The sequence below is a fragment of the Nipponia nippon genome, unplaced genomic scaffold, assembly GCF_047370975.1.
Source record: "Nipponia nippon isolate SJK-2023a ecotype South Korea unplaced genomic scaffold, ASM4737097v1 scaffold_10, whole genome shotgun sequence".
In the NCBI taxonomy this organism is placed as follows: Eukaryota; Metazoa; Chordata; class Aves; order Pelecaniformes; family Threskiornithidae; genus Nipponia; species Nipponia nippon.
In genome coordinates, this window is record NW_028262291.1 from 31,538,703 (window position 1) to 31,563,537 (window position 24,835).

The 24,835-nt window shown below is 42.0% G+C and overlaps 1 protein-coding gene across 4 annotated transcripts in view; it reads left to right on the forward strand.

Moving 5' to 3' along the window:
• DPF3 (double PHD fingers 3) overlaps positions 1-24,835 on the forward strand; it is a 200,846-nt gene that overhangs the window by 75,226 nt on the left and 100,785 nt on the right. For all 4 annotated transcript variants that reach the window (XM_087746422.1, XM_087746419.1, XM_087746421.1 and 1 more), the window contains exons 3-4: positions 227-334; positions 24,274-24,401. In XM_087746422.1, the coding sequence (XP_087602548.1) occupies positions 227-334; positions 24,274-24,401 (236 nt within the window). The remainder of the gene's footprint in view (positions 1-226; positions 335-24,273; positions 24,402-24,835) is intronic.

A 24,835-nucleotide genomic window follows, 5' to 3' on the forward strand; every position in this document is an offset into this window, starting at 1 on the left:
AAGTGTATAAGTGAGACCTAGATTCTCTGTAGGCCTGATCCCAAGAGGTGCTGAGGAGCCTGAGGAGCACTGGATGCCTTGAGTCCGTAGTTCTGCCTCACAATTTGCAGGACTGAACCCTCCAACAAGGAGATGCTGGAAGGGCAAGAACAAAGATGCTAGAGACAGTGCTTGTGGTTTACAAACTGAAATGTGATTATATTTAATTTTTGCCTTTAATCTTCAGGCCTGGCCCCAGGTCAGCTGTACACGTACCCAGCACGTTGCTGGCGCAAAAAGAGGCGTTTGCATCCCCCTGAGGATTCCAGGCTGAAGCTGCTGGAAATTAAACCTGGTAAGTATTTGTTTGCCTCTCTCTCTCTCCTGTGCTGCAGAGCAGCTGGCATACATGCAAACCCGGCATTTAGACCTTGGACTTTATCTTTGCCCTTCTCCAACCATTTCTCTTTGCATCTGTTACATCTTACTTGATTTGCTGTAACAATAACCACCAAACCCTCTGCACTCAACTCATCCCTTACAGAAATGTGTACAACTTGTATTGAATACAATGGGAGCTGAATTTGCCTTCCATAGCAGCGAATCCTGGCCTCTATTACCAAATTCATAAGGATGTAAAGGATCAATGTATTACTAATTACTGCCTCAGTGTGTTATTAATACAAAATCTCACTCTAGCATCTGCTGCCTAATCTTTGTGAAAAAGACCTCTGTGTGCATGGAACAGTACACTGATAAGATTTTTCATAATGGGACGGGGGACCAAGGGTGTGACCAGATTATAAATAGCAAATGGTAAAAATTAATAAGCATATGCCACATTTGTATATGTGTGTATGCCTGTATGTGTACCTTAGTCCATTCTTCTTTCATTCTGGTTGTCCTTGGTACTCTTCCCCCACAATTAAACTATGTGAAGTGATGAGTCTGGATGCTGAATGAGTGACTGTAAAGCAGATGCAGGGGAGCTACAGCTGTGTCAGGTAGAGCACAGTGTTGTGCATTCTTCCCTGCAGTTAGTAATAAAGGCTTGCTGTCTTTGGGGTCAGCTGTTATGAGAAAGACGGAACACACATGCTCACAGCTGTATGTGGTTTTTAACAGGCAAGACACTGCCAGTATTAAAAGTACAGGAGAAAACCCCAAAATGTAAATTAAGAATATTTAAATAGCCTGTTTAACAGAAGAAGGTGTCTGGGAACTGAGCTACGCTCAGCCATACTGATGGCTTTGCTTCTATGCAGCATGTGGTGAAGAGAGAGGAAGGGGCGATAGAGACAAGTTCTAAACCCAGTAAAATCAGAGGCAAAATTCATGTTGATTTTGGTAGAAACAGTTTTTGAAGGTTCCCTACCTTCAGTATAGGATATGTCAGCAGACAGTTGGACAAGAGGAAGAAATGCCTGTAACCATTCAGCTGGGGTTCAAACCAAGGGCAAAATCTCCATCAGCAAATAGAACCAGACCTCACAGCAGAGCTGATCCGAAAGAACTGGTGAAATCAGTGAGGTTGCACTGATGGAAATGAGACTAGACTCTAGGAAGAGGATGATGTTGGCCCATAGAAACGTCTGCCTCAGACTTTGTGATGATGCAAGCACTGTTGTGCCTTGGTAATTTAGTAAGGTAAAGCAGTAGTGTGGAGTTTGACTCTTCTTTGTTTGCATTATGTTTACTTGCTGTACTCACTGAATGCCAAATTAGTGCATCCTACATGCCACAGGGCATGAAAGGCAATTGCCACAAAGTTATCAGATAAAGAGACCTCAGCATGTCGGTCTCTGTGTTGTTTTCTCTACTATAAAGATCTCCTCTGCATCTCAGGAGTGCTACTTTTGTTGCATTGCCAGTGGCAGCCAAATAAGGCAAGTTGTATTGCTCTGCCATTTAAATCTATTTTCCAACCAATTTCTATCTAGTGATTAACTTTCCTTATCAGTTATACCACAAAATAATTTCACTCCATCTGTGCATATCCAGAATAGACTCACTAGCCAAAAATGGGATTTTTCCCTTCTCTGATTTAAAAGTATAAAACCTGTGGAAAACATTGGATCTCCATTTAAAGGTAGCTTTTGACAATTTGAGAAAAAGATAGTGTGATTTATTTTCAACATGGACAGCAGAAATACTGTACGTTTTGGAGTGGGACACTGTGGTAAAGCCTAATGCTGAACCTAGGAAGCTACCTTATGCTGGCCTCTTTATTCCTCAGTTAAACATTAGATGACTGTGTGGGGCAAAGATGTGGCAATTTAAGATCCCTTAAGAAGCACAGAGGTGACGTGCAGGACATCTAAAATAAATTTGGAAGAAATCTAGTCTAAATGTTCCATAGTTTCACTCCACCTAGGGCTTGGCCATCCTAGTCATGGCTTAGAGCTGTTCTCAGCAGTTAGAGAGAAGCTTGTGCTGGGTTAATATGCGAGTAGCTGATTTTTATACAGGATGCTGTTGAATTGGTTATATGTTGTATAACATATGCAAGCAATGCAATTCTACAACATCAAATTAGGGCTAAACCTTAGTTTTATTATGTTTTACATTTGTTAACTGTTTAGAAGTACTTCTAGTAAGACTGCCACTGTAACAAACACAGAAGGGGATGTTAGCTCCAAAAGCTGTCAATCCAGCAGCCAATGGGATCAGCATCAGGGCGTGTGAATCATTGGCTTTTCGAGTGGCTCATTATAGCGAAAAGTCGTATCCAGAAGTTCAAGACTTCTACATAGCTCGGGAGATACATAGACCTAGGATTTTTGTTTTGTTCAGTAAACCAGTTCAACAGCCAGTCAGTAAGTAGAGTCAAGCTATTGTCTTGCTAGCAGTTCAGTGGTATAATAAGTCATTTAGTAATAATATAGTATTTGTAGTTACAACCTACTTTTGCAGGGTTGGTACCTTGCAGGTTTAGGTAGTGCATGGCCCAGCTCAGTGAGTGAGAGTTTCATATTTGGTAATACCAAAACCTAATGAAGAAAACGATCATGCTCCAACGGTCTCCTGTTTTTTGTAAAATGCAAGTGCACTATAACGTTTTTCTTGGGGTCAATTGCTGCTTCTTAATAGAACATGGTGCTTTTATTGTCCTGGTCTGTTGCTTTTATTTGGTTTCAAGTAGAAGTGTTTGAAGTGTTTGGCTTTAAGAATAGTTACAGCCAAAGTTGTAAAGATCAGAACACTGGAATAGGTGTTGCTGATGCAGCCTTTAGATGTGCATTTTCCTCTGCCACTGTACTCAGAGTTACGTGCATGGATTGCCCTAGTAAAGTTGTTTGATCAAAGGTCTAGCAATGTTCCAGTTAATACTATTTCTAAGCATCCTCCATCCCATCCAGTAGCCTATCCGATAGATATGTGGTAGAAATAAAGTACTGCCAAAACTTACGTATGATAACTGCATCAGTGACAATACAGTCAATATTATTACCAGACCTTTAGGAATTACACTAAGTATTCCTGACATTTACTTTCACATGGGCTGGGCTTCATCTTTCAGTGGTACATTCACATCATCAGAACCAAGCATTATGGCTCAAGTGCAGCCAAGTTTTCATTGTAATGGATATGAGCTGTTATGTGAGTCATTATAGTGTAGCAGTCAAGACTCCTATGAACTGTGGTATAGATTTGAAACAAATCCCCAGTCATGGACAATATATTGACATGTTGCTAATACTGTGATTTTCTAGGTACAGAGTGCTAAAGTTATTAGGTGTCAATACTCTCATAATATTCATGAAAGTAGACTTCTGTTCAACCAAGTATGGGCAAACCTGTTTCTCTGCAGAACTGGGCAGTGGTATTTGCACGGCACTTCAGCGCGGAGCAGTGGGAGTGCTGGAAGCAGCTCGTGCTTCCGCACTCACTCCTCAGCTGGCTGTTCTTCTACTCAGTAAAAGAGCAAGAGCAGAGCTCCGGTGCATGGCGGGTCTGTGAGTGTGGAAATGGGTGAAGGAGAGGGTTGGGCTGGGCTGGGTAGCCTGTTCTTCCAGAGGAATGGGAGAAGAAGGATAATTTCCAACTCTCTCACCACCACCTTGAACTGCAGGTGCCGCCAAGGCAAGCAGTAGGGTTCTGGCCCTTAGTAATATCAGAGGAGCTGGAAAGATGAGGGTTAGAAATGGAAGAGAGATCCCTGATTACACCCAAGGCCCCTTGAAATCTTAATTGCTCCTTGTCCTATATACTTAGTGGTTTTGTGGTACTGGGTGGTATCATGATTCTGTGTTGGGTCAGGTATCAATATTGTGGAAGTGGTATTACCTACAATAAACCCTGCTGACAGTCAGGTATTACCCAAGCTTTGCAGCTATGCAGATGAGAACAGATAGGGTGCGTATGGCCAAAAACTCTGGTGGAATTTAAATTGGTAGTGTCCTACTTCAGTTTTACAGGATGGCTAAATATAGATACGTACATACATACACACAGAGCTTTCATTTCATGTGCCATGTAAGTGTAAAGAATATGACTGGAAAGCTTTTGTCTCAATTCACTGCTGTCGTTTAGTTTTGGACTGAAAGCCAACAGTGAGGTCTCACAGCGGGCAGCCTTCCCACCCACTTGGAGGGTGTGGACTAGAGTTTGTGTGTGCTGCTACTCTGGTGAGAATGAGCGGGTGTCCTGTGCTAGTGCCTGTCCTGTTACTTCTCTCTGGGCAGTCTAGTGTTCAGCTGAACTACAGAAATGGCTTTTTTTTTTACCAGCTGTTGAAGAGGTAAAAGTAAACAAAAGTGTTTTTCATTTGCTACGATGAACCATGGTAGAATTATTTGAGACAAGTACTGATAACAGATTTTTAGATGCCACTTAAACAATACCCGATCTGGTTTTAGTCTGACATATAGGATATAGCTATGTGAGTATGCTTGTGGATGAATGAATGGAATCCTTACAGATAAGCTATTATATCTTTCAACCACCTCAATTTACCTTGTAGAGACTGTGTCTGATTGTACAAGGTGCTGTGTTTCTCCTGGGAAATGATGAGTGCTCCCAACTCTTGTGGAAGATGCTTAGCATGTCTGTGGAGGTCAGTGCTCTTTAAGATGGGGCACTTCACCAAGAAAAAGTTAAGATGAAATTAAAAAGCAAAGGAAAGCACTAGCATTAGTATCACTTGTATGATAGCCTCTAGAGACAAGCAGCATGTTAGACCACCATCCTGGGGATCATTGTGAAGGCTTCTTATACTCTCTGCTGTAGTCGTATACTGTAGCAGATCTTATAGTCCAAATATACAAAATATAGTAAAGGAAGTACTTTGATTCCAAAATGGAGAAATGAGTGACAAAGATGCTAAACTACTTGTATGAAGGTTTAATGGGAGGTTTGTGGTAGAGCTGGAAATCCAACCCAAGAACACAGAAAAAGCTCAGTTCTCCTGAGTTCCGTATTCTTTTTTCTTTCCCTGATCGCTATGTCTAGTGTCACCCAAAGATATTACAGCCTAAAAATAATGCAAAATACTAACTTCATGAGAATTTCCTTTTACAATTTTTCTCAGATAGGCCAATTAATATTGGCTAGTTTCACTTTCGATTTCAACAGTTTCTACACAGTCACACGTTGGTTCTCCTTCAGTACTACAAGACAGCAGTGTTGTTTTGCTATGAATGCTGTAAGGAAAGGCGCGTTTTTTCTTAACAAAAAGTTTTGCTGCTATTTAACATACCTGGAAACTTCTCTGTGATTAAAGGTTAGGTTCCTGTTATATTATAAAGCCTGCCTATGGCTCCTCTTCAAGATCCATTAAGACTGTCTTAGGATCAAAACTGGCAGAATAATTCTGGTGCCAAATAAGAGTACTTCTGTAAAATTCAGATGAATTGGATACAATATTCCTGAAGAGGGCTATAATATCAATGTAGCGATTGTTCAGACTTCTGACAGGTTTCTGCAGATGTGAATTTACCAAAGATATGTTTGTGTAGAGCTGATTTTAGTTTTTTTAATTGTTCATGGTTTTTATAAACATTTGCCGACATGACAGCCAGCACACAGGAGCAACTTTTGTTCTCTGATGACTTGGTGTAGATTCCTCACATAAGATGGAGTTTGATAGCCTGTTATCAACTTTTGTGGCTTTTGCTGTCTTCCCTCCAAAATCTTGAAATTAAAATGTTGTTTAAAATCTGCTTTTTATTCAAGTCCTTCTGCATTCTTAAGTACTTTGGCTTTTAAAATAACTCACCTCATCTTTTATTATATATTCTTTAGTACTTTAAAATATCACTGATTTTAGGATTTTTTTTTTTCTAATTTTTTTTTCTGTTCACATGCCTGATTCCACCTGCCAGGCGTTTAGTTGTGGGAGGATTGGAAGTGCGTATGCCTGCTTCTGTGGTCGGGCACCTGCAGGAGCCGGCGGTGCTGGGAGGCCAGCAGAGGGAGCAGTGAATAGTGCGCTTTCTGCAAGGGCAGGGCCTGACTCCGCTTCACATAAACTGAAGTAAGCCAGGAGTTACCTCTGCAGAAATAAATGGAGCTCTGTGGGTGTAAACCTCGGGTAGGAGAGGGACTGAGCCTACTCCATGAGTTAACTTTTTAACAGATTTTATTCTGTGGCAGGAATAGCCTGTTTTTAAATTATTATTTGTCAGAAACAGGATTTGATTTTGGTAGGTGGTGCCAAAGCAACAGTCCTGCAGTGTATTTAGGTCAAGTGTTAGGCAAATATTAGGTCAAATGTCAAATAACTCAATGTCACAGAGTGTGGACGATGATGAGCTTCATATTTGAAGAAGCTGCGTGACCCATGTCAATTTTACTGAGTGGTTCCACATGGATCCTGTAGTTTCTGGTTGAGCTAGAGCAGATTTCATTTTCACCCATTCCCATCAATGTTAATTTTTGGCACTTCATGTAGAAGAAAACAAAAAAAAAAAACTTAACTCTTTGTGACAAGGAGGGTGGATAATTTTCAGTTCTCATTTGATGTGTTACAGTTCACATCTGCACGCTGGCCATGCTGAATCCTGAGGTTGGTCTATCATGTACCTATATATGTCACATTTCTGTAGCACTTTGGAATAAAACGAAGCTTTATATTGTGAATCCAAATCTGGGAGCAGGAATGCTGGAAGGTGTTGAGTTTTTGGTTTGGGGTTTTTTTTTTAGCGCTAGATAGGAAATTTCAATATGTAAGAAAAAGGAAACATTCACCATGGCTGTAGGAATCCCATAACACCTAAACTGTTTCTTTCCTATCATTTCTTTAGCAAATTGGGAAACTCTCATGCAAATGGGGGGAAAATTCATTTTTTACCAGGTCTAGCTTTTATTTATACCAAAATAAATACTGGTTTCTGCTGGGCCTTCTCTTTTGGCCTTCTTATCCAACAAAGAACCTAAGTAATGGCCTAAATTTAAGGAGGTGTTTATTCATCAGCTAAGCCTGCAGCTTCCAGATGAGTCCATCAATGCTACTGAATCAAAACAGTAGGTTCCAATTCTCCACTAATCTTGCCTTCAGATTGTTCACAGCAGGACATGGCACCACAGGCAAGAGCTGCTGCTCTATGGCTCTTACATATCCAGCTATGACTTGGGTTAGAAAAAGTGTCTTTCTGTCACCAAGAGAAAACTCATCAGTGTGGGACCTCCTTGTGAATCAGCTTCTTCCTTTTACACACATATTTAACCAAACTCTATTCCATCTCATCCACCACCTTTAAATTCTTCCTACAATGGGGACCTTTGCTGGTCCAAATCTCTGGCCAGATAAAGTTTGCTTTCCTTTTCTTGCGTGACACTAAGAGTACCAGAGAACCTGTCCCTTTCTGCATGTATTCACTGATGCCGAATCACGATGTAGAAGTCCTGCAGTGAAATATCTTTGTCCCATTGCCAGTCTGCAGTAGAGGTGCCACCCTCTGCATTTAATGTCCTGCCCCACTGTCATGTCCCTGTACAGGACTACACAGCACCAGGGACAATGGAATATCACTTTTTCTCTCAGCTTCTCAGTGTGTGAAATGGGGGTGCTAAAACATTGATCTCATTTGTCTGTCTCAGAGAAGTACCTAACAGATAGTTAATAAGCCTTCGTAGAGAGTTTGGGAGAGGTAGGGGCGACCTTTTTATTTAAAGCAATGTATGAATAAAGTGTGCCGCTTGCCAAGCCTTTAAAGTGCCAGTATTAAATGTTTTGGCCCTCAGCATAAAGCCTTGCAAAACTGGTATGAAAGTGTACCAGCTCTGGTGCAAAACCTGGGCTTATGTGTACCAGGATGGTGATGAAAAACAAGTAATTTGTTACACACCCATATATACAAATAAAGAGACTCACCATAGGTGAATCGTTGAGCCAGTTTTCACAAAGCTGGCTGTGCAGTGTAAGTGTTAGAAGGATGTCTCAGGTTTTGCACAGTTTAACTCTTCTTGCTTCTTTTTGGCCACCGATGAGCTGGCCTTCTGTGCGTCATGGCGGCCGGGCTGTGATAACTTCTCCTTCAAATCATGCGCTGTTCTTGCTGGGTATTGTTAGATGTGATAAGCTGCAAATCCTTAGGCTAATTCAGTGCAGTAGGTTCAAGGATGTGAGTGAATATGTATTTTCCCCCAAATGGGATTTCATGATTTTGCAGGTATGGAATTAAAACACACTCATTTCTAGAAAAGCAAATAATATTCTATAAATAGTCCAGTCAAGAAAACAAAAACATTGTCTCTGCTGCTTAACTCCACAGTCATGCTGCTAGAATTTACAGGATTAACTTTGTGTAAATAGTTTCTCTTTAATTTGTGGGATCTGGAACAGGTCACTACATGTATTTTATATGCACAGTTTTACCAGTGCTCATATGAATCACCTGGGATTACTCCTGGTTCTTGTGTGGCTGAGCCAGTTTGCATAATTAGGAGAAAGCTGAGTGAAGAAGCCACCAGGCTTTGGAACCTCTCCGGGTTTTGATCAAAAGCCTATTGAAGCCAGATCCCTCTGGCTCTCGTCATCAGGCTAAGGCAGAAGTAGCAACTGAACAAGATAAGGCAATTTTGGAAACTGTTAAATCATTATCTGTCTGAGTTCTTCGGGTCTCGTCCCTGAGAATGGGAAAGTAGGCTGCATGTGCAGCGACCCACAGATACGAGGCTGTTGTGATTTCAGAAGCAATGCAGCCACTTAGAGGTGATTTTTCCACTGGTGTGTAGTCTCAGTGGCATTTTTGAAAATGGAGTTATGGTGACTTTGGAGCCAGGCCATTTTGAAAAATGATTTGGTCACTACAAGTAGGCCATTAAATTGAAGGAATGGGTTGTGCTAATGAACTCCTCAGAGCCTCTGCGGTGTGACTGCAGGTCATCTCCTGGGGCTCGATCTGCAGGACCTGAGGAAAGCTTGGAGGGCTCAGGCGGCTGAGGTGGCATTGGCTTGAAATACCTGGGCTGCTTGAGAGGGAGCTTACTTGTGGTGCCGCCACCCTTTCTGTGTTACCCAGCCCATTGTTTTGCTATTTCGCTTTTCTTGGCTCCTGCGTGTTTGACCTACATCTGGCTGCTAGGACACGTCTTTGGGAAGAGGTTTTTCAGCATGTGCCTCTTAAGCTGCCAAGGCCTGACTGTGAATGCCGTGTGTCTAGGAGACATATTATTCCTACTGGAGAGGTAAAATGCTGGGGGATTTATACCCTTGCTATGAAGTTAACATCGATGTTTGTAAGTAGCCATCAGGATTACTTATTTCTGAAATAAACAGATCTAACCTTAAAAAGAGGGGAGTGCAGGTGAGCTGAGGATGAGATTCTCTTCTTAGGGAAAAGGTGGCTTTGAAAGAGTGTTTCGGCGCTCCCCGTGTAGGCATGGGGGGCCTAGGAGTGGGTTGCCTACGCAGTTCCCTCAAGGCTTGTCAGGAGGAAGGGGTATGGGAGCCCCTGGGGAAGCGCCAGGGGATGGTACCTGGGGAAATGCCGGAACCTGGCAGATTCGTTTCCCCCACGGCACAAATCATCAGCTCTCCAGCAAAGGGGAGGGGCAGCGGGGAAGCCGTCTGCCCTGTTAGGAGTCTTGCAGCTAGAGCTGAACCTGAACAGCTTTGCTGGCAAACCTCCTGGCACTTTTCTTAGTATAGCTGGTACCGATGCCTGAAAAAGAATAAGCCGCATCGGCAAAAGGATTTTTGTGAAGCACAAGAGTAGTTTAGATGCAAGTACTGGACACAAGATCCTAGGCAATGGGTATCTTTTATCTAATTCACTTGCATCTATTTTGTGTGTTCGTGTGAGTAGTCCTGGGAGTTCTCTGGTAATCACATGAAAAAGGGTTTATAGGATCAAGTCCCCAGGGCTTAGTCTTGTAAGATGCCAAGCTGTCTAACCCCAGACAAGGAAAGCACCTGAGCTTGGGCTTTAAGAACATGAATGATCTTTTTGTAATTAATGGGACTTGTCACATACTTAAAATTAAATCCACATGTAAAGTACCGGGTTGGACCAGACTTCCAGGTTTGGTACTCAGCATCCTGCAAGATAGAGCCTAATAAAGTCACTGGGCTACTAGATCAACTGTATAGTAGAACCTGTGCACTGTTTTATAGAAGAAAACGTTAACAAAAAATAGCGAAGAGATTATGGAATATCATTACATTCAAAATATGATTTTAAAAAAACTTTTATTAAATTTTACTGTTCTCCTGACACATAGCAAATTAAATTGTTTTGTAGTCTGAAATATTACAAAATTTATAGCAGGTGATATTTTTCTGGTGAGTAATATAAAGGAATGAGCAATAAATGTTAATATAAAGTCCAGTTTGAAATCTTACAAGCCAAGCTTTGCAGATTTGCTGAGAGTAGAATGGAGAGTGTGATGGCTTTCCCTCCTGCATCCCTGCATCTCCTGCCGCCATCCTGGGTGGAAGTCTTCAGTCTGTCATTCCCATTCTTTGAAGTAAACATTTTACAGCCTCATAATCATCTTGTACCTGAGACATATTAAGTATGATTTTACTAGATTACAGTTCATTTCAATATTCCCTGCATTTTGCATTTGATTGCTTAATAGTTTATTACAGGTATTTTATGCTTCAGGATTCTGACACCATTGGTATTTGCCATGGCGTCCATTCCCAATAATGAACTCCTCAGGAGAAGGAGGGTTGATGCAATCTACATTTCGAGGGGAATTAAGAATGGAATAGATGGATATGGCTTTTCTGTGCAATGTCTTCCAGACCAGAGATCTCACTTAGGATGCACTTGGAGCATGGTTCCCCTTAAACAAACAAGGTAATTTAGGGCCAGGACCTTAGCTATTGTAGGTAGGTACAGTTCCATTAAAGACTACAGTGAGCAGCAATTTCCATCAGCTAAAGTGATGGTTCTTGATGTAGGAGAAAGGATGAAAACTTTACTCCTCTTGATGGAAATGATCCACTTCTGAATGCATGTGATTGCCCCTGGGAAGTGTGGGGTTGATGTCTTAGGAACACACGGTCATGATTAATATCCTATGCATGTCCTACAGACCTGTAGTGAAAATCCTTTTGTTGTTGGCCTAAAATAAACAGCATTGCATGATGGGAATAAAAGACAAATTCTCAAAGCTGGATCAGACAGTTAGAGTGCTAAAACTACATTTAAACACTTCAAGCAAGTGACTCATTTCTTTGTGTTTTTGAGAGATGCTGAATGCTTTTATCTTCTCATGATTTCCTTGGTGCAATGTCTGTGAATGACACAGTTACAGATATGTGCTACTGTGACAAACTGAGGTTCATAGTTATAGGAATTTCTGGAGTGATGCTGTATTTGTAAATGATGCTATGGGTACATCTGCCATGTAATGCTCATTGCCTACGTGAGGGAGCAGCACGGCAGGAGAACTGGCAACACAGGCTGTATCTTTGAGCAATGCTGTAGACCAGGACAGTATCAGCAAACAAAGACACTGTTAACTAAATAGAAAGGAGTCAGGATTAAGTGCTTTGTGCCTCTGAAGCTGCTATTCCAGGGCTGGCATTATAAATATACTTACAGTATATTCTTCCAGGGAGCTTTCTGTTAATGTCTGTATAGGCAAAATAAAAAAAATTAACCTCTCTCTGCTAAAGATGATGCCCCAAGTACATCTGAACTCTCAGCAAGTGCTACAGATGGAACCAGAGTGCATCCAACTTTTTTGTTTTGCCTTTCAATCCTGAATCTTAATTAGTTCCCTACTGCTTTAGTACATGCACAACATTTTAATAGTCATAAGGACTTACTCCAATCCACATTGCCATTCCCACAATTCACTCTTTCATACCAGTAGCAGTTCTCCCCCCCCATTTAGGAATAGCGTAAAGAAAACTAAATAGCCAAGTGTGTAGCTGTAGATTGATGAGGTTGTCACACCATTCTCTTCACCGTTTTCTTCTGACCTGCACTGTGTTCTAATAGATGGATGATTGCTGGGGGAGGGAGAGAGTTAGCAAATCCCACAGCCAGATGTTCAGGGATGGACAGAGCGACCTTCTCGAGGAACCCGGAGGAGTAGAACTGTGTCCTTCTGAGGGAGAAGGACACTCAGGTGCCTCCAGCTGCCTGTGTTTATCTCTCTTTTCAAAAGGAGCACAAATGGGCTCAGCATGGCTGCAAGGATGGATGTTTCTCAGTGCATCGGGGGAAATGACCAGTCATCCGTCTCTTCACTGTGGAGTCTGCCTGCAGCCATCAATCTTGTAGCCCAGCACGGCAGCTCCTTTGGCTTAGTTTGGCTTAACGTTAGATGAACAAAGGGAAATGAAAGCTGAGCGGGGGAAAGGAGAGAAGAGCAACTATTCTCTATTTCACTTTGTTTTGCCCTTGCATGGCTATCTCTCCCTCTTCCCCATTATCATCTATTTTCACTGTGTTTTGTAAGGTGCGGAAAGGGCCCAGAGTGTATATTTTTCAGGATCTAGGAGTTTTCAGTTTCTCTGTTAGCAGAGAGAAGAAAGGAGAGAGATATTGAAAAGGCATAATTCAAGGCCCAGAGCTTCCATTTTTCAGACTTTTCTGTGGCAGTTTTCAGAACAAGCCTGCCATAGTTTAGCTGCAGTAGGCAAGGAGAAGGAATATAATAGCTTTCCTCCATCTTGCTGTTTTTCTCCCTTGTTCTTCCTGATTCCTTCCTCAATGCCACTTTAGTGTTTTCAGGTATGTACTTCATCTCTCCATTCCTGTTCTATTCAAAAAGCAATCAACAGAGCCACATGATGGGGCTTTCTGGAGAAAGGTATGTACTGATGTCCAAAGCCGTGATGGCAGCTCCCATCAGCAATCACAAGCTCACTTGAGTCAAGCCTACTTGATGCAACAGTGCTGGGGCTGCGCAGGCTTTGCATAAGCTGCCTGAGCTAATCCAGCACCCGGGGTTTCTACTGTGAAACTGGAGGTCATGCCAATATCTTCGTTGCAGTTGGTGTGCAGCCCATTAGAATAAAAAACATTCAGATATGTCTGCTTGTACACTTAGCACTGAATTAACTGATTTCAGCACTGAACTCAGATGGGCCAGTTTTACCTGAAATACTCAGATTTGATCTACTTTCAGCCAGGCTGGAAGGAAAAGAGGTGTATGAATTCACTACCTGCTGGACTCCAAGAGCTAGGGTCTGTTTTTTTACACGGTGAGCTGTAATGTGGTTACTTATTCTGTTTTTCCCTAAAATTCTTGCCTCTGGATGTCACAGCAGAACATGTTTGGCTTATTTTGTAGAAGGCTTATTTAGAGATAGCATTGTTCCCCTTAGCACTGCCCCACTGTGGTGTTTGATTGACGTATTTAAAAAATGTATGATTGCATTTTCTTTTTAATTTTCCTGGTTGACCTCAGTGATCTAAGCATCAGGTCTGAAAGAGCCAAGCTCCCCTGCAGAATTGTGGTAGGACATTTCTCTCTCCTACTTTTTACTGTAGGCAAAGAACTGAGATCTCCTCGACATACACAAAGCTTATGAGGAGATTCAAGGCCCAACTAAGCACTGAGACGGAGTAAGGGAACTCTGTAAAAGCAGATATTGGACACAGAGATGTGTCTGAGGAATCTTTACCTGCTTTCAACCCAAATGTGCCATCTGGAGTGAATAGTCTTATGCCAAGATGGGGAAAATTTATACCATCATTGGTTTAAAGGGCTGCTTTGCAGTTTCTTCTGAGGTTTGGCTAATTTTTTTTTACCATAAACCTAAAGCATAAACCCTCAAGGGAAAAATTGGTTTAGTGAAAACCAGTTTCTCTTCCCCCACACCTTGCGTGCACAGGCTTTACAAGTGGGTGCAAGACCTTTCTGAGTGGGGATATCCAGGGATTTCTTTCATATTTTCTTTACAAAATAGATAGCATCCTTTTCTAACCTATGCATTTAATTGTGCCCCTTTTGAATGAATGGTCATATTTTTTGCCACTACCCATTTTGCCTCCCTGCAAATTTTGAAAAAGACAAATCTTGTTCATGCTGTCATGAGACAGCCTACCCCAGATGGCACATCTGTGTCTCGGGATGCCCTCTGGCTGGCCTGTTGGCAGGCATTCCCGTGGCTTTGAAGGTCACCTTGTTTACACCTTGCTTTTTTCCCCCTCCCTATTCAGAGTCTTGCTGAGCCTGCAGGCTGGGCTTCACCATCTGCATTTTCTCTGATGCCATTAATCTTCCTGTTTACCATTCTGTTATTAATTCTAGAGTTCACCTTTTTGTCTAAACGCTTTATAGGCCTCTTGGAATTTCTTGCCTTTTTGTGGCAAGAGATCTGAGCATCTCAGTAGATGATTTGCTTTGTTCTTTCCCATTTCTGAAAGGATACCTACTAGCATCTCATGCCATTTTTCTATTACAAGCCTTCCTTCTTCTAACATTTTTCAATTATATAGCTTCATCTGTCAGATGCATCTTACCGTATGAGTAAATATTATCCTCACTCCTTGGAATTTGTGAATTGGCCACTGAAATCTGGTATCTGTGGAAATACTCTTGCTTTTTCAGTGTTTTTGTTGGCTGGAAAAAAATGTGTTTAAACCTGGCTTTGTGAGAACCTGTAAGAACACCTTGCATTTTTGGTGCATTTTATTTGAATGCCTGAATGCCTATGAATATTAAACAAGCCTTACCAAACCCCAGAGGATAGATGACGACTATCTCCATTTGACAGATGATGGAAAAGCAGAGGGTACCTTTGTCAGAGTTTGGCCCAAGATCACATGGCAAGACAGCAGCGATGCCAAGGGCTGCGTCTAGGATAATTGTTCCCTATCCCATCCTAAGATCATTGCCACTTTGCTGTGGCCTTTCTGTTCTTCAGTGGTTTATGCAGGTTTGGTATTTACTGAGCCAGGGATGCTGAACCAGCTCTGTTGGTGTGGCTGACTTCTTCAGACACGGTGCCATTTGAATGTGGCTATCCTGCTTCCCAGGCCTGCCTGGGTTGCAGAGCACTGTCTTCCCGCAAGTGGGAGCTTTGCAGACAGCGATGCAGGATCAGGACCGGGACACCTGTAATCCGGCTGAGCGGTGCTAATAAGCCCTGCTGCATCCTTGCTGATGCCTTCAGAGCTGACTGGGTGTCTCTGCCTGCTCCCCAGCACTTTGGGTTTTAGAAGAGCCTCGTTAACGGAGTTGCCGCATCATGTGGGCATGTGGAGCCAGCGAGAGCTGAGCACTGCGCTCAAGCAAATAAACCCTCTCAGTCCGGAGCATGCGAAAGCGCAGAGCAGGCTCCCAAGAATCATTGCAGGACTCAGATTGGCTTTGGCAGGTTTATCAGCTCTGGCTTAGTGCCGGCTCTGCTAGGCCTGGACTGAATTAATTGGGATGCTTGTGCACTGCAGTTGAGAGATAACTGCATTACAGAGATTTATCTGTTACCAAAGGTAACCCCTCCACTGTCCTCGATAAGGAAGAGGAGAAGCTATGCAGAATCTCACAGAATTTGCAGCAAGGTTACAGCATGGCTGGTTTTACGAATGGTTTATGTATGAGTTTGCATTCAGTATGAGTGGTTTTATTCAGTGCCGTCACGTATGGAAATAGTACGGTTGATTGCAGTGGAGGTCCACTCCCTGTTACCATTTGCAGAGTGTGCAGTGTGGGAGTGCCTGGCCCAGCTGTGTGGTGTGGGGGTGACTGGTGTTTGCTGATAGCTGTCCTGTTACTGGACAATAATCAGATTCTGGTTCTTCTGATGGGTCAAAAGGCCTATCCATCTGTGTGAGTGTATCTATAGGACCACTTGCAGATAGGTAGGCCAAGTTATTTTCTTACTCCGAACAGGCCAGAAGTCCTGTTAGAGTGATGCAAAGCCCAAAGGAATAGACTTTGTACTCAGGAATTTTCTCTAAATTGTAGCCTCTGTCCCTCCATGTTGCCTACAGTGATTCCTGATGCTGCAAAAGTCCTGGTACAGTGTGAGCTCATCTAGAACACAAATGCAAGAGTGACCAGAACACAAATGAGTGCTAGAATAATGTTATTGAATGGAGATATTCCTTTATGATTTGAGCCCTGAGGGTAGTTACCTGATCCAGCATTTAGCCTGATATTGTAATTTGGCAGTCTTTGAGAAGCAGGTACAGTATATTATATGTGACAATGATTTATATCTGTGCTGAGAAATAAATCTGTAAAGAACTTCCAAGAGACAACTGACAGAAAGGCTGTTTTTTTTTATTGAGAGATTTTATAGAGGCATTCTAGTCTGCCAAAGAAATACAGCTGCTTGTAAAGTCCACATTTTGATGATGGGTTAAACTAAACAATGCTTAACCTTATGTTTGAGGGCCTCTGCTGTTTTCTGCAGCCTTATTTCTCCCTTCTGTTGTGTTGTAACCTCCTGGGATGTATTTTAGCTAGGGGCTGATAGAAGCTTTCCATTGGATCCTGGTCTTAAAATTCAAAGTTGTCCTCTGATTTTTCTGCAGTTTATGCCCAGGCTGAAGAGTGAAAGTATACAGTCCCCCCATATCATAGCTTCCTCTGTCTTCTTCCATCTCTTCACTTTCTCCCCCTGCTCCCTGCTCCCCCCCAATCTTACCACAAGATTAGCAGCTTTGCAGGAAGAGATGCTAGGGAGGCATTGGGGTTTTTCCAGTCTCCCAGTGCTCCCTAGAGCAAACCTCAGTAGTGCCTAAAATTTGCAACAAGTGTTTACTAAGATTCATTTCAGAGCTTTACAGGATCCCATGGCTGCAGCCTGAAGAGGAGTTTTCACTTAATGGCAGATAGTCCTCCGAACTATTCTGTCCATGCAAAACGGTTTGTTTCTGAGGAAACAAATACTCTCTTGTTTTCAAGTAGTCTCACTTCTAAAACCAGTTTATCATTCTCTTTGACTGGATTCTTGTTCTCACCATGGCCCTGTTTACCTTCAGAGTGCAATAATATACATGAGGTTTGAGGGTGGAATTGGTTGGGGAGACAAAGAGTTACTGGAGTAGCCTTATAATCTCCCGTACAGCTATGGCTTTATTGCGTCTGGCTTGGATTAAAAATAAAGTGAACTTGATGTTTACTAGTCTCTAGGGGCATTTGTTTGGCTTTACAGACTCATTGTGAGAGCCTGTGTTATCAGTGGTCTAGTCTCAGGGGAGGCCCAGTGCTGGTCTGGCAGGAGGTTCTGTGGTGTTGGAGAGGTTTGTAAGTAAGTGTAGAACTGGCACTGACAAGTTTGCTACGGATGGGTGCTGAATTGCAGTAGTGTTGGAAATAGCAGGGACCGTGGAAGGTCAGGATTAAAGCATAACAGCAATAACGTGAGCATCTTCCCCTGGGATAGCAGGAGATGGTGCAGTGAAAGAAGGGTTTTGAAGCTCCAGATCTGCAGGAGGAGTGGAAATCCATGCCACGCTGTGCTGGCAGAGGCATGCTTATGAAAAAAGCTTGCAGAGCCTTGCCTTTAGTGTACCTGGTTCTGGTCACTGCTGTGAACACATCCATTCCAAGGACGGTAACAAATCACTGTATTGGCCATGAACATAACAAGCAAGCAAGCAAACAAGCTAAGGAGAGTCTGGTTGTGCGCGCACAGAAAAGCTACAAAATCCAGCTATTCACGTAAGGCATTGTCTCCTCTTTCTTTCTTAAGGGATTCCATCCTCCCTGCCCCCACCCTTTGCACTCTAACGCTATATTTGTGCCTTGGAGATGTGGAGATGAGTGTATGATGGATGGATGGATGCTGCTTGTCTGGGTTTTTCACCACCATTTCCCCTGGGGCACTCTGTCTGCTGGCAGAGAGCACCATCCCAAAAGATGGTATCTTTTGCAAACTCGACAGCTAACAGACAGCTTCTCTCTCTGCATATTTCCCCAAAGAAGAGCAGGCTTAATCTGGTTTTTATATGGCATATTTCATTATAATCTTTTTGACTTCCCATGTTCCCAATACGCCATCATAAATAAAACGCTGGGGGTGGGAACAGCAGAGATGCTGAGGCTTCACACTCTTGTGACACTGATAGATTCTCATTTTAAACTGTCATGGGATTTAATTGCTTGCTGAGCCACTGCGCTGCACTTTCAGACACATCCTGCCACATCCTCTTAATGAGCTTAGTGGCTGCATTCGCTCAGCAGTAGTTCTGTTTGCTGTGAATTAGGTGGCTTTTTCAGACCACCTATATGATTTTAAAGAGGTAGTGGTTGTTAGGGTAATATCCTTGGATTTATCCATCTTAAACAGCACTTCATGGACTCTTAATATATAGTTTCCTCTGGCACTTTTTAAGTTCCAAAAAACCAGCACCAAGAAACAAAAACGCAAGAATCTATGTGCAAAGTCAGTGTTTGTCTAAGAGGGTTTTTGGAAGCCGGATTGCTTTGGTTTGCATAGTAGCTGTCTCTGGCGTGATAGATCATGCTGGAACTCACCCAATAAGTATCTCTGTTCCCAATTAGAACTGGAAATGGAGCTGCTTACGAGTGCACAGAGATGATGGCTTGGGTGGCAGCTGCTACTGTGGAGATGGAAATGATCCATTGTAAAACAAATACATTGCACTGTATAGAAAAAGGGATGGTTGTTTTTAATTTATGTTTCAAAGAGACACAGAAAAGTTGCTTAGCTCCCAATGCGTTGTAAACCAAATGTAGCATATTTAAGGACAGGAATTTGCAACTATTTTGGTGAATCACATCTTGAAAAAGCCCACCATTTTGTAGGATTTGTGAAAATGTGCTTCTTTTGGAGGCAGCAGTTCAATAGAAAACAGATATAGGAATGAGGCTGGCATGGGTGCTTGCTCAGATTCTACCACCGCAGTCTGAGGACCTTGATAAATAGAGAGGTTGCTGCACTGAGCTGGTAAGCAGAAATAACCATGTTAATTTAATCACTATGAAAGGGACTCTGCCAAGTTAAGAAACATAAATTTTAATTATATGCACACACACATATTTGAATTGTAATACATGCACAATATTTAGCTGTGACACCAATAATACTGTGGTTTCTTAAAACAGGAAGAATTCTTAAATAACTTTTTATTTTTCATTGATGATTTTTGTTGATTTGACAGTTCCGTTTTGTGTGGTTCTGACTATTTCCTGAACCTCCTACACTAACCAGGTGCTATTGCATTTGCAATACTAATCAAAAGGAAATTTATCTACAAACCTTCTTAAAATTTTTATATAAAAGAGTAAACTTTTAGTTATAGTGCTTTTACTAGTAGTTATTACTTGTAATAAAGTTTATGTTCTCTGAAATTGCAATGTCTGAAGAAGAGCTTGTGATGCAAACTAGGAGCTACAATAGAAAGAATTTAGAACAATTAGTGGGTAGCAAATACCATTACCTATATTTAAAAAGGATTTGGTTGTGATTCAAGGATTTAAAGACCCATAAATTTTACATGAACATTTGAGAAATTGATTGAAACAGTAATTAGGTATAAGCAGTAAACCACCTGGGAAATGATGATATAGGAGGTTCTAACAGACCTTTTTTTTTTTTTTTTTTTTTTTTAAACCAAGGAAAAGCATGCCTCATTACTTTCTTAAAATTCTTTACATGATACATAAAGGACTAATAGATAAGAGGGTTGACAACTTACTTAGACCTTCTGAAGACCTTTGGTATGTAATAGGCTTCCAAAGAGAAACAAAGCATTGTCTTGGATCAAAACTTTTAGAACAAAAGATGAAACAAAGAATGAAATAAACCAAAGTACTTTCATTATAGAAAAAGGCTAGCAGCTGGTGCATCAAGGTTTGGTGTTTGGTCCAGTGTTGTGTAATATAGTAATGAACAGACTGGAAAGAGAGAGTACCTTGTAAACTACAAAGATTTGCACATAGTACAAAGTTATTTAGAGCCATCGTGGCCAGGGAGGTCTGCGTGGGCCTCCTTCAGGAGATCTGAATGTGCTTGGTGAATGGGCGGCGGGATGGACATTTCAATTTGTCACCTGTGTGTTGAAAGTATTACTTACAGGAAGTTCTTGTCCCTCTTACAAGGTTCCTAATTCTGCTTAGTATGCAGCTTGGACACTGCAGGACACTGCCTGAGGGGTAATATAAAGAATATTGTAATGCATTGGTTTAAATGGTGGATGTGGCTTCATCTGAAAATGTCAGGTGCAGTATTGGTCCATCTGGGGAAGATTGTTGAAGAATAAGAGGAAATTCAGAGAAGTCTGACAGGACAAAGCCACATGGAAAAGTTCCCACGGCAGAGTAATAGAAGAGATTTTGACTGATTATCCTCGAAAGGAGAGGAATAAAAAGAAATGACAACAAAGTTTGGTCAGGAACCTCTATTTTCCCCATCTCATAGCAAGAACAAGGGGGCAAGCAATAAAGTGAAGCAATCCTTCTTTCAAACCGTAGTTTAACTGTCGAACTCACTCAGGTGGGAAAACATTGAGGGCAAAAGTGTATCAAAATTCAGAAAGGGCTGGACTATTCTGTGCACTTCCAGAAGAGTCACATTTAGGATAACTGGAAGTGATACTGCATTTATCCCTCAGGACTAACCTGTTAGAGATCAGGATGAAATGTAGTATTAGGGTGGATTATTTTCTTTGCATTTCTCTCCTGACAGACACTCATACCTTCTTCTGAAGCATCTGATGTGACTGCACAGTATAGCAAAACAAATATCAAAGCAAACAGAGGCAAGTGTGGGATCGTGGCTTAATTTCTCAAGCCTAAAAGACTCTCTCTGGCCTTGTTTGAAGCTTCTGACGTTGGCTGGTGCCTTCATAAGCAGGACAGCGGGTGGAATGGACCCCACCTTGCTTCTGTACAGCAGTTCCCGTGATCTGGGGGAAGCCTTGATCTTTCACATGAAAACTACATTTCAGGCATTGAGTTGGCTTCTCAGTTTTCTTTAGGGTACAGGCATAACAGAAAAATATACTTTTCTAGCTTTTGCGGGAAAATCCTGGAGAGTTAAACAGAGGAGAGATAATTAGGGATTTAGTGAAATGAATTTAATGCTCCCTAGTAGTGTTTAGCTATTTCTCTAGGTTAACTGAACCATCGTTTAGATTTTTGGAGACTTTTAACTCTGAGGACTCAGAAAGTGGTTTGGAAACGTAATTTCCTGTCTTCGTTACTGTATCCTTTACAGACGAGCCATCTTCCAGGAAGGGCTGAGTTCATTCCAAAGATTGAATTCATTACTAAGGGGTTGTCTTTGGACCTTTGTAGGTTTTTATACTGTAAACTTTACATTCCAGATAAGATAGCGTCTGCCATTTCCCACTTTCTAGAGCTACTTAGGAATGAAAATGGACTCCTAAAAGCTACCAGTGGAGAAGAAAATGCAGGAGTTGAATAGCAGTAAGCTTAGTGGGCAGATGGGAGGCAGCTGCCCTGAGTTTCTTTTTGCCGGATTTCCTGCTCACTAACTTAACTTCTTGGTGACTCAATCTCCCCATCAGTAAACTGGGAATAAAAGTATTACCTCATACCGCCTTGTCAGTGGGATGTTAAATTTAGTAATTAAAAAATGCTCTGAGAGTTTTGGATGAAAAGTCTCCTGGAGTCTTGCTGGTGGGAAGTAGCAGCACCACACAAAACAAACATGCCTATTAAAGACAGCTGCTGGTTTTTGACCTTAAAGCCTACCTTTCCCTCTGACTTAATGTTCAGTATCTCTGGAACAAACAGGAAGTAGTTTTACTTTCATATACATTTTACTTATCCCTCACCCCTTCCTTGCTCATTCCCTTTTTCTAATGCATTCGTTTGCTGACTGTATCGGTATCCAGAGACAGGCATAGCTTGTCACAGTGAAGACATGTTTGTTTCCGATGCCCTTGAGCTTGCCTGAAGCTGCTTCTCTTGCTGAATGTATGATGACCCCTTGGGTTTTGCAGTCCCACAAGGTTCTAAATACAAAGCGAATGCCCTTTTGCACCTAAGCACAGGACTTTGAAGCCAAGCCAAGCCCACAGCCAGAGATGATTATGGAGGTTCCTTAGTGACTTTAGATTCAAGTGTTGGGATTTGCACATAAATCAAGTCTAAAATCCCTTCTTTCTATTGAAATGTCTGGATTTAGCATCCAGAGGGAGGTACTAGGAGTTCATACAGGGAAATTCAATCTGTATGATTCTCTGTTGACTGCTCTGTCTTTTTTATAGCTCAAGTAAGGAAGCAGTTGGGCAAGGTGGCATAAGGGTGTGCATGCAGAGCTTAATGCCAAAAACAGAGACCTGATTGAATAGACCTCCTTGTGATGAGAAGGGGGATCAATTCACTGTTGACCCTATCCCATTGTGTGGGTTGTCCTGGGAGTTTCCTTTGAAAATCCCAGTGGTTTGGGTTTTCTGCATGGTTTGTACTCAGCCTTTCCCTCCATGAATAGAATAGCTTTTGCTGGAATTTTTGCTGGGTTTTCTGTGGTTATTGGCTGAGCAATGCTCTCTCACTTCAGAAGGCTTGAGCAAGCGTGTTGTGGAAGCACTGATCAGGGACCCTGAATCATTTGCTGGCTTAGAGTTTTTCATATATAGAACAAACATATTCCTGGGACGCAATTGCCCCCAAGAAACAGATTATACTTTACTGTCCCAGGTGGAAGTGTTCATTCATTATTTGGATTGCAGGAGTGATTTGGGGCTTTATAAACACATGAATTTCTGCCCTGCAGAGTTTACAACTCACGGTGATAGAAAGGCAGGGAGCTTCAGGCAGACTGGGGAACACAAAACACAGTCCTAAAAGATGAAAAGTGGACAGAGCTGTGAAATAAGGACACCAGATGCTGATTTGTGAGTGTCGGTCCTGTACATTATTACTTTATAAATCTGTTGGCCTAGAGGAAGGAATTCATTTTAGAAGGGAGGGAGTACTTGTGAAATCCACAGCTTGGCATTGTCAGGTAAAGAGACGTTCAGGATGTCTCCCCGCCATAGGGTTGCTCTGAATGAACTCCTGCATGAGTTGGGTAGATGCCAGGATCTGCAAGGAAAATGGAATTCTTCTCTAGGTGTATTTTAACATCTTGCTAAAATTAACATGCTGTATTTGCCTGTCTGCTGCACAGCCTCATAATCTGGCAGCAGCGTTCGGAAGGGGAATAAGGGTCTGCCCCTTCATTTGTATGGGAAGTTGCATCAAACTTCCACATAAACCTGCATGGTCTCTTGGAGTCCCATGCCCCAGGCCTGCCCCTGCACCAGCCTTGGCTCCTCCTGCAGCGGCTGGGGGTTGTCCTTTTTTATGGGCTGGATTCTGCACTTACAGCTGTGCTGACTGCTGTTTCTTCATTGGTGTAGGCCCATTTAAAACTAACTGAAGATTTTATGTAGTCAATATTAAATTAAAAGTCAAGAGACATCCCTTTGTTTTTTCAGTTTAAGTTCTCAGCATTGGCCCCACACACTAGCCTTCCGCTTCCCCACGTGTGGGACATGCCCTGGTGCAGGAGAATGCTACTTGTAGTTGTGCTGTGTAAACTGTGCCAGATGCTAAATTGCATTAAACTGCTTTTCTACTTCAGGAGATCAGATCTTCATATTTGTTATTTCAGTATCTTAGAAAGCCCTGGTTTTGTTCTTTATGTGAAGCATAGGGAGTTTGCATAAAGGAGAAGGATTTTTTTTCCCCATTTATTTCCTCCTGATACAATATGTCCAACCTTTTTTTCCTGTAAGCAAACACAGTGATTGACAAAATACCAGGTTTTCAGTAAGATAGAAATGAGTCCTATATGGGGATCCTTAGTGGTTAAAAGAAGAACTTGAAGAACTCTCCTTCAAGATAGAAGCAAGCTTGAAAGTCTGTCAGTCTTCTGCTTGCCATCTCTTGTCTTTCTGCTTGTTAGCTGTCTGGGGGAGACACATACAGTCAGTGTGTTTTGTTTTTCAGAAGTTGATCTGCCTCTGAAAAAAGATGGGTTCACATCAGAAAGTACAACTCTGGAAGCCTTGCTGCGTGGAGAGGGAATAGAGAAAAAAACGGACACTAAAGAGGAAGACACTATACAAGAAATCCAGGTAAAGGAGAGCCCCATGCCCTGACAGCAGGGCTAGATTTTACAATTTGTCTTTAAGCCCAGCAGATTTTGTCCTGTGGCAGAACAGTGCGTCTGTTGATAGCTGTGTCATTCTACTGTCAAAATGTTATCAAACCGTTGTGCTACACTGTGATGCTCAAAATGAACTCGGGATCTCGCATACTTCTCCTGTCACAAGAATCTCAGTCATTTGGCTGTGTTCTGCACAGCTCCTGTGTTGGAATTTGTTTTGCAGCACTATGAGATGATTACATATAAAACTGACAAGCAGAGATGGGTCCCAACCATAAACTGAATTTTAGTGCCTCAGATTTAAAGTGAATTTGGACATGGATTTGAAGTTGGATTCGCTGCTGCTGCCTGTAGACAAAAACATGTTATTGCCTTGTCTGTTTTTTGTTATACTGAGAAGCC